General features: G+C 38.8%; 1 protein-coding gene across 2 annotated transcripts; it reads left to right on the top strand.

Annotated features, from left to right (window-relative positions):
• The first annotated feature begins 194 nt into the window (after positions 1–194).
• On the top strand, positions 195–10,351 carry LOC139934967 (uncharacterized). Of its 2 annotated transcripts, XM_071929401.1 has the most exons (5): positions 195–403; positions 6,253–6,293; positions 7,031–7,233; positions 8,326–8,522; positions 9,493–10,351. In XM_071929401.1, exons 1-5 carry the CDS (start codon positions 297–299, stop codon positions 9,758–9,760), a joined length of 816 nt encoding a protein of 271 aa, XP_071785502.1. In that variant the 5' UTR covers positions 195–296; the 3' UTR covers positions 9,761–10,351. The 2 variants fall into 2 exon arrangements, with proteins under 2 accessions (XP_071785502.1, XP_071785503.1); XM_071929402.1 differs by lacking the exon at positions 6,253–6,293 and having other exon boundaries at positions 212–403.
• Positions 10,352–10,493: the final 142 nt, after the last annotated feature.

The raw sequence follows: 10,493 nt of genomic DNA, 5'->3' as shown, positions 1-10,493 counted from the left end.
AAATAACAAGAATAAAACATTATTTATTCTGCATAAAAAATATTGAAATTAATGTTTTAAATCTAATGATAATATTTCTTAATGTAATGTATTAAAATATGTACATTAAAATAAAGAACAAAGTATTGTTATAAAGATTTACTTTGACAGAGGATATTGTATAGTCTGGTGCATTTTAAAGAACCATGCCTAGACTTGGTTAGACTAACCAATCCTTCCAAAAACAAAACATCAACACGTGTTTTGCGTGAAACCGGTCCGGTGTTTTTAAAAAACGGAGGAGCTGAAACTGAAGCATGTCGGTTGATGTCGAGAAAGATCAAAGAGTTAACAATTTAAGATTTCTTTGGGCAGCTGGGATTTTGTATGCAGAGACAAATCCCCAACTTTCAAAGCACTTCATGTAAGTTGGATAGTGTAGTGTTGTTTTGTTTAAATGTTGTAGTTTTCAATTCGTTCGGTTGAATTGGTTGTAAAAGAAAAGGTAAACTTGTTATAAGTTCAAATTGGATATTGGTTTAGTGATGTTTTTTAAACGTTACTTCCGTTTGTGTGGCATACAAACGTAGTATGATAAGTTGCAGTTACCTTGCCATTCAATAATTAATACTTTAAATGTGTGTGTACAGCCTAACTAAACTTGTCCCTTGTCCTCATCATGGACAAACGTGGTTGTCCTTTCTTTTATTTAGGTTCTCTGCTAAAATTATTCAGATAGAGCAGATGAAAACGCTATTTATTGTTCGTTTTTTTCCTTCAACGACAGATCTGCTTTTCTTATCCTTAAACCTGATTGTGTCTACTTCACTCTTCAGTTCAGTGTTGTTCATTTAATGTATGCTTTGAGGTTGCTTATGTTGAGATGTTCCGTCCCAACTTCCTAATCGTCCAACTTGAGTGTTAAAGTTGGGGCGTCCCAACTAGTGGACGATTTAGATTATCAAGTTGGGGGGGGGGGGGGGGGAGGGGCAGAACATCGATATTCAGTTTGCGGTAACAAGACCGTGTGAACAACTTGATTGCCGTGTACGATAGATGTTTATCTTTGGGAAGTGGGAACTAGGTCTTGTTTGTTATTCTACTACCACGGAATTCAGGAGACTACTTAGCTTACTTCTGAAAAGAACTGTCTTGCTTATTTCCCATATTTCCCAATTTCCCAATTTCCCAATTCCCCAATTTCCCAATTTCGCCAATTTCCCCAGATGGTCTTAGTAGCGAACATCTTTCATGGAAGATTTTGATCAGAAACCCCATGTGAAATGAGAAATTATTTTGTACATGGAGGTAGCTGTGTATGTACGCTTACCCCAACCTGCCATAATAAGCAGTACATTTTGGGTTGACCTTGCGTCAACAAAAACAATCACAATGCGCCTGAGCTAAGATCATCGGGAATAATCTGAAACAGTCGCCGCTGGAAAAAATCAACAGTCGCAAGAGAAGAACAATTTCAACTTGTACATGTACGACGTGACCCCGACGGTCGGGAACCAATCGCAGGCGCACGACGATTTCTCAGTTGTTGTGACCTGAGCATAGTCTGCGCGTTGCCGACGGTTTGTTGCCGGCGCAAGACAATCGTGAGTCGACGCGAGGCCGGCTTTAGATCTCCCCCTTCCACTTCGTAATTATATACTTCGATAGGAAAGTATCTTCTTTCACGTGCATTGTTGCCACCCACAAACAATAGATACAACTTCTTATCTTCACATAAAAATTCCGATTGAGCGCAGCAAAACACATGTTGTTAGTAGCAAATTTGATGAAATTATAGGATATTTTCCTAAGTTGACAATTTAATGTAAAGACACTGGACACTATTGGTAATTACTCAAAATTATTGTTAGCATAAAAACGTACTTGGTAATGAGCAACGGAGAGTTGTTGATAGTATCAAACATTGTGAGAAACGGCTCCCTCTGAAGTAACTTAGTTTTTGAGAAATAAGTATTTTTCTCACTACATTTGATTTGAATGTGAGACCCCAGCTGAGGTCTCGAGTTCAAGCATCTGAAAGAAAGCACACACTTTGTGCGACAAGGGTGTTTTTTCAATCGTTATTCTGTCGTTATTTTCTCTCAACGTCGACGACAAATTTAGTGCAAATTTAGTTCAAATTTTCACAGGTTTGTTATTTGTATGCATAATGGTAGAGTGAGAAGACTGGTCTTTGACAATTACCAAAGGTGTTCAATGCCTATAAGTTTGTCTGGTTATGACGTTTTCACTAATGTGTTCAACAGGCAATATGAACATGTGAAACATAGAAAATCGTACACTCTACGGAAATAGAGTAGTTTACGGCTGGCAACTATAACTTAATCTCTTCTCTTCTAAGAATATACGTTGATTCTGAAAAGTCATGGGTTAAGAATTATGATAGAATTATCATGTTTTTTGTGGACCACAAGCCATGCAGTTGGTCCTTTCTCAATAATGCACAAACTATCTACTTTTCCCCTTCTATTCCCCATGCTGTGCCAATTGAAAGATTCAATTCTGAATGACTTTATAAATGCAAGATGCAATCCCGCGGACCTGCTCATTCATCGGGCCGGTCCCTGTTTCTCAGAAACCTTTGTGTATCTAATTACCAAGCATCTCAAATATAGTGCCTGTTCAAATAGCGCCTGTTTTTCGCACTGCATAAGAAAGGCGTTAATTCGTCGGCAGTTCAAAGCCACTAACGCCTGCTACCAGCTTGCCTTTGAAGTTGCGGCTTTCTATGGCTGAATAGAACTGCGTTGTGCTGTGCATGGATATAAGGGTATGCCCACCAAATCAGTTTGTACCATCTCAATCGGTATCACTTGCCTTAAGAAATCATCCAGGAAAAGACGCCAATTTCTAACTCTCTTGTGTACCGTACGTCATGGCTCTGTTTTCTCCTATCAAAGAAGGTTTTACCATGAGCCCGTTAAAAGATGGCCCTGTCAGAGCCTTGTTTTCACCGATCAAAGAAGGTTTTACCATGAGCCCTTTGAACGAAGAAATTGACTTGGACTGGCTCTTCGAAAGCGACGATACCAGCAGCCGAAGCCCTTCATCCGATCTTGACTGGCTCTTCCAAAGCGACGATGACAGCATCCCGACTCTTACGGTTAACAGACCAGCGAAACAATATCCTTGCGACTGCAGACACAAGTGGTGTGCTAAGCAGTGGTCCATCACCACGTGGGACACCGTCGATGCTAACTCGAAACCATCCTACAGGCGAGGGATACTCTTATCAAGATTTCCAAAGATACTGCCAGAAATCCAGAAATATGTGAGGTCTTGCATTGAGAGAAGGCGCGATAGTCATATGAACTGGCTGGTCGACATCTGCGGTGCTACTGTTGGGAAGGTTCGACAGCATCTGATCGAGTCCGTCGAAGGCCTGCGAGAGGTTGCGCCTAAACTAGGTAAATATCATCATTAGTTTTAGTTTGTGTTGTTATGATAAAAAGGACTGAATTATGAAATGTCGGTATAGGCTCTAATAATACGAAATTAATAAACATGCTGCAGCTGAACAGTAAACGTGGATTCTGTCTGAAATGTCAAACTATTTGGAGTCTACATGTATTACGATGTCGGTCACTTCGTACCCAAGTCACTTCCTACCCAAGTCATTTCGTACCCGAGTCACTTCGTACGTACCCCAATTGTCTGACTCTGGCAGAAGTGGCCGGCCTTCATTATTTTCTTTCATGTTCTTCATTCTTTTCTGCTCAGTGAGCGTTTCATTATTATTTTCGGTTCGTCAGTTTATGTGGATAACATAACAAGCCTTCACTGCCAGCAACTGTTTTGATAGAAAAAAAAACAGTTCTGTAATGTTCCTTTCAGTACTCTTTTTGGTATAGATTCGCTAATAATTTGCTCATGCTCATCACATTTGTATTTATTTAATCTTGTTGCAGCTATTACTACAGTTCGCAAATGGATGCATCTACTGTGGGACCTCGAGCCAACCCACTGCCCCAGACGTGTTTCAGCAACCAGGAACCCTAAGAAGGCGGATAAGTGCGTCTTCCACGAAGAAGAGGTCCACCTACCAGCTCCTTTCACCTTCTCCGGAGTTCACTTCCTCCCGTCGGTCCGTGTACCGAAGAGACCCACTCGGCGGAGTATCAGGAGGTTCTTCAGGCACCCTTCTTATCGGCGTCTACTCTTCCCTACCCTTCGGACGCAGTGTTTGACGACCATGTAAAGAACCTTTAGTCTGCCCATCGAAAACACTTACATGTCGTAACGACACAGCCCGAGATTTTGCCAGTTGGAAAACTATGGAAAGCCATAAATGCCAAACAAAAACAGATTCCGGACGAAGTATTAAACAATGCCACATAACTATTCTAAAATTGAATTTGTTGAACAGTGCAATCAATGGGTAATTTTGCAGAAAATTTTGAATTAAGTCACAACATCTGTCAACACGTATCTATATACATTTGTACAACTTCTTGCAATCGTTTATATTATTGTTAATAACACCGTTAGTTTAAAACAGTATGTGTATCCACCTTTGAAGAATTTATTATTTATTTAACTGAGAAATTGAGAGAGTAACTTGTTAGTTGAAATGGTAAATAAGTTTGTAAATAGTAAATGAAAACTTCTCTATATGTATTTTTTTAAGAATATTGATTATTTTCGCTGGGAGTCTGCGTCAGCATAGACTCCTGGTTGAACTTCCCAAAAATAGACCAGGACCCAATTTCAAAGAGCTGCTAAGCGCAACAATTTGCTTAGCGTGACATTTCTTCCTTGATAAAACAAGATTACCAACCAAACTTCCATTTGTTGCATTAGCTTGTAACCTTATTCAGCTGTTGTTTTCTTATCCTGAAAATGTTGTCTCCCGATGTTGCAAACTGTACACAAACTGCTTCTGGAGCGCCCTCTTTTGAACCGTCTTCCTGGGACACCAGAACCGGCTCAATTCTGACCATGGATAGCTTGTTTATTTAGAGTGTAAAATGTAAAATCTCATTATGGGGTTTTGTGAAACAGTTTCAGGAAGATAATCGATTGATTGTTGCTGGGCGTGCCCAGTTCGTTCTATTGTGGAGGAAATGTTACGGGTCCGTCCGCCGAACCCATTGTCTCGAAATTGAGCTTCAATAATGTGAAACAACAATAGAGCATCTGGATGTCGCATCCATTTCAAACTGATTTTCTATGGGATAACCCGCGGTACAGCAGCCTGTTCATAATGCCAACATTTTGGTATGATAAAAGCTACTACATGTATAACAAAGCCTAATGTAAAGTTGAAGTTAAAAGTATCCAATTTTTTTTACCAAAGACCCCAATGTATGTACATGTATATAGGCACTGAAGTTTTGTGGAAAATATATAATAAATTACAAACGTATAATGAAGTAGATCGTTAGCCTGTGTCCGAATGATTGTTTAGGTGATGTTTCTACATGTATTTACATTTTACTCGCTGCACTTCATAACATCATCGATCATGCGGGGCGGGTTGGAATTGCATGATATGTCGGTTGTCATCATTTTCTTGCTTGAAAGTTGTGTCTAATAAAAGACTCCGATAGTATACCAAGGTATACTGCGGAACTCTGCATGAGGTACCTTTAAAGGCAGTGGACACTATTGGTAATTACTCAAAATAATTATGAGCATAAAACCTTTCTTGGTGACGAGTTATGGGGAGAGGATGATGGTATAAAACATTGTGAGAAACGGCTCCCTCTGAAGTGACATAGTTTTCGAGAAGGAAGTAATTTTCCGCGAATTTGATTTCGAGACCTCAGATTTAGAACTTGAGGTCACGAAATCACCCATCTAAACGCACACAACTTCGAGTGACAAGGGTGTTTTTTCTCTCATTATCTCTCATTTTTCTCACGCTTCGATATTGCGTGTTTAACCGTTTTCCTTTCATTTTGCGAACTAACACGGTCGGCCATTTTGTTTGATTCCACAACACAACATGGTGTGCCGTGTTAGTTCATGACGAAAAGGGAAAACCGTGCAATTTCGAGGCATTCTGGTATTGATCCTTACACATGTATTCTCCTTTTAAAACCTCTTTCCAACCATTTGCGTTTTATAACAAAACGTTTTCAAACGCTTTTCATTAGACCAACTCGCCCGATCCAAGGCAACGTGTTACATTGTATATGGAATGGTTTTACGTTATGATGTTTGGAGAATATGGTATGGTATTGGGGGACGCCGTTTGTTTCAAATGTGAAGTCCTGGCATGACAACGTATCATTTTTTATTATCTTGTAGATCTAAATTTCACGGGTTGTCGTTCATTGGCACACGTATTGGTAAGTTGAAGAGGTTATTCATAATAAGTATAAATGAACACCTTTCCCCTTTTTGTTGAAATCAATGAAATCATTAAAACACAGTCGACCCTCGTTAATAGCAGGATCGAGTTGGTCTTTGAAAAACATAATGTTACCGTTTGTTATAGAATGCATATGCTTAGAAATATATTTTAAAAAGTATAATATTGATCCACACCATTATATCACTCGAGATTGCGTGGTTTTCCTTTTACTTCGTCGAAAAACACGGTCGGCCATTTATGGGAGTCAAATCTTTGACTCCCATAAATGGCCGACCGTGTTAGTTCGAAAAGTAAAAGGAAAACCACGCAATTTCGAAGCAAATGAGCGTGGATCATTGTATTCTACTTTTTAAACATCTTTCTATTATATGCATTTTATAACAAACGGTTACAAACGCTGGTCAAAGACCAACTCGACCGATCCAAGGCAACGTGTTTTGGAGGAGAAAAGCAACACAAGCAGAAATGAGATTATTTTGTGGTTTCCGAATGCACGTTTTGTGAGCAGAACCTCTTTTTTACGTATTGGGGTAGTTGCCTGAACAGTAACAAGAGTCAAAGAGATTGTGAACCTTTATACGTTGCATACCTGTACACACGCAAATTTTTTCGGCGTCCCTGGAACTCAACTTCTTTTGTTCAGTTTTAAGGCTAAAATTTACGATCATGACAAATTACAAATTAACGTTAACTAATATTTATTCTTAAAAGATGACCAGCCTGCTTCCAGTCTATACTGTCCACATTGTTTCAATCTACTGCGACCCGGTAACCACTACGCCCGAGTGTCGCCCAAGTACCACATCACCAACGTTGCTAAACTCGAACGGCAAATTCGTAAGGATGGGTTTAGGCGTGTGAACACCCGAAGAAGAATTCAACTTAAACGATGGCAAAACAGTAGGACGAAATTGGTATGTGTCATTCAAAAGGATATGAAATTTCAGACTTTTTATCTTATTTAATTTTTTTTTAAGTATACGTGGTGAACAAAGAATGTTGTATTTTTCTTCAAATTAAACGAGTCAGGCTCTATTTCTCTAGAACGCTGATCCAAAAGGTCTATAACTCCATAGGTGACCGAAAGGTGTAAATACAGTCATTTCTTTTTCCTACTAAGATGTTGATATCAGACTTTTTCAAGAGCAATGGCTCTCAATCCTTAATTCAGAAAATAATAATACATGTAATAATAATAATCTAAGCATTTATATAGCGTTCTTACACACAAAAAGGTACCACAACGCTTTACAACAAAATAAGCAATCAAAAAAAAAACAATGCATGTACAAAGCAATGAGAAATAAATAAATAGCCTAAGAAGCGAAATAAGTTTGGAAAAGGTGTGTTTTGAGCGATGTTTTGAAATCGGAAAGTGAATTAGCATGACGTATTTGATAAGGAAGAGTGTTCCAAAGGTTTGGTGCTGCTGCATAAAAACCTTTGGATGATGAAGTGTATCTGTCATCGGTGGTTGGGTATTAACAAAATTGAATGAATTTGCCACTTCAAAAACCTTAGACTATAATCAAGCTTTAAGGAGGCTTATGATTTCAATGCCTTAAAGGCAGTGGACACTATTGGTAATTACTCAAAATAATTATCAGCATAAAACCTCACTTGGTAACGAGTAATGGGGAGAGGTTGATAATATACAACAATGTGAGAAACAGCTCCCTCTGAAGGGACGTAGTTTTCGAGAAAGAATACATTTTCCACGAATTTGATTTCGAGACCTCAGATTTAGAACTTGAGGTCTCGAAATCAACCATCTAAACGCACACAACTTCGAGTGACAAGGGCGTTTTTTCTTTCATTATTATCTCGCAAGTTCGATGACCGATTGAGCTCAAATTTTCACAGGTTTGTTATTTTATGCTAATATTGAGATACACCAACTGTGAAGGCTAGTCTTTGACAATTACCAATAGTGTCCACTGCCTTTAAGGAGGCTTATGACTTCAATGCCTTAAAGAGTTCACTGTAAACTTCTCTTTCTATTCCAGTTGGTTCATTGCAACGATTGCCACGAACTCGCGAAGATACCATGCAGCAAGCGGCGCACCGTACAACATCAGCCATTAGGTTTTAAGAATCTTGCACGGCACCGAGCGAGGCTTGAGGTGGAGCAGGAAAAGTCCAAGACGACAGCCACCGCGTCCTCAGCTACAGTGACACCGGGGAGTGGGTATCGCTCTGGAAGGTTGGTCCGATCTTTATGCTGGTCATTAAACCTTTAATTTAATTTAATTTAAAGGCATTGGACACTATTGGTAATTGTCAAAGACTAGCCTTTACAGTTGGTGTATCTCATCATATGCACAAAAAATAACTAACCTGTGAAAATTTGAACTCGATCGGTCATCGAAGTTGCGAGATAATAATGAAAGAAAAAAACACCCTTGTCACACGAAGTTGTGTGCGTTTAGATGGTTGATTTCGAGACCTCAAGTTCTAAACTTGAGGTCTCGAAATCAAATTCATGGAAAATTACTTCTTTCTCGAAAGGGAGCTGTTACTCACAATGTTTTATACTATCAACCTCTCCCCATTACTCGTAATCAAGAAAGGTTTTATGCTGATAATTATTTTGAGTAATTATCAATAGTGTCCACTGCCTTTAAGTACAATTATTCCATCAGGCATGATTCTTCTTCCTACTATAGATCCTTATCGATATTTTGTTGCCATTGGAAGAATCAGACAAATTGTCACTAAAAGCTATAACTTGTCAGTAGGTCAACCCTTTACTCCTACCTTTTTTCAAAGACCAAAATATCATGCCTGTTTGTCACAAAGCCCCCTTGGTTATTGACACACTGAGCCTTTTCAGACAGTGTCAATGTACATAGCGATGTTTCTTACGGTCTCATAAAATCACTGCATCTGCTACATGGTCAAAATCGTTTCAAGTTTTTAGGTTTTCTTTACAATTTATAGTTTTTTCATTTACTGTGTGCAAGTTTCAAAACATGTTCAGACGCGCATTACAAAAAATATACAAATACATGTTGACGAAGTAAAAAACAAAAAAGGCTCATTGTGTGAATTGCAGAATACATGTATATACCTTTTCCATTAATATTATAACGGGTATGAACAACTTAATTGCGAAATACAGAATAAACATGTGATGCCGTGTATATTGTGTCTCTTTATTTGAACATCTACAGCAAAATGTCTACAAAAAGTTTCAGTCGAACACCACAACGCCCGACACCACAACACTCCACACCTCGACTCTCCACACCTCAACACTCCACACCGCGGTTCAATGTCAGCGTCACACCCAGCGGAGCTCCGGCGTCGGCCAGGAAGGCGCGAAGCTTACAGAAAAAGGGAAAACACAATCAACTTCAACTTCAGATGATGCTCGCAGGCGCCAAACAGGAGAAAGCTGATGCTAAGTCGAAGTTACAAGATTTTCTTGTGTCACTGTGATTCCAAACAAAAATACAGTTACTTAACACATGTCGTCATTGAACAAATAGTTTTCTAATATCTAGCCTATTAATAGTTAAAGGCAGTGGACACTATTGGTAATTACTCAAAATAATTATTAGCATAAAACCTTTCTTGGTGACGAGTAATGGGGAGAGGTTGATGTATAAAACCTTGTGAGAAACAGCTCCCTCTGAAGTGCCATAGTTTTCGAGAAAGAAGTTATTTTCCACGAATTTGATTTCGAGAGCTCAAGTTTAGAACTTGCGGTCTTGAAATCAACCATCTAAACGCACACAACTTCGTGTGACAAGTGGGGTTTCTTTCATAGGTATCTCGCAACTCCGACGATCAATCGAACTCAAATTTTCACAGGTTTGTTATTTTATGCATATATGTTGATACACACCAAGTGGGAAGACTGGTCTTTGACAATTACCAATAGTGTCCACTGTCTTCAACACATGTCATTGAACAAATAGTTTTCTAATATCTAGCCTATAAATAGTTAATACAGCTGTTCTGTTCTCTGATGAGTTAAATGAACAACATTTTCTTCCATGAATCTAAAGAGAGACTGTGCGATATCGAATAAATTATCTTTACATCAAACAAAGTTCCCAAATTTTGATTTCTTTTTAAGTTAATTCCACTGTAAACCACGCCCACTGATTCCCAGAAGCCCATAATAGGAATTGCATTGAGGTACCTTTTCTGTGATATGATTTATACA

This window comes from Asterias amurensis, chromosome 3 (genome assembly GCF_032118995.1).
Source record: "Asterias amurensis chromosome 3, ASM3211899v1".
Lineage (NCBI taxonomy): Eukaryota > Metazoa > Echinodermata > Asteroidea > Forcipulatida > Asteriidae > Asterias > Asterias amurensis.
Note: the sequence above shows the minus strand (reverse complement) of the source record. Positions and strands in the feature narration are given on the sequence as shown.

What these genes read in the sequence shown, in the direction of transcription:
- LOC139934967 (XM_071929401.1), top strand. Translation starts at nt 297, where the DNA reads ATGTCGGTTGATGTCGAGAAAGATCAAAGAGTTAACAATTTAAGATTT. An exon ending in CAACTTTCAAAGCACTTCAT is followed by an intron (nt 404 to 6,252) that starts GTAAGTTGGATA and finishes ATTATCTTGTAG; the next exon opens with ATCTAAATTTCACGGGTTGT. An exon ending in GTTCATTGGCACACGTATTG is followed by an intron (nt 6,294 to 7,030) that starts GTAAGTTGAAGA and finishes TATTCTTAAAAG; the next exon opens with ATGACCAGCCTGCTTCCAGT.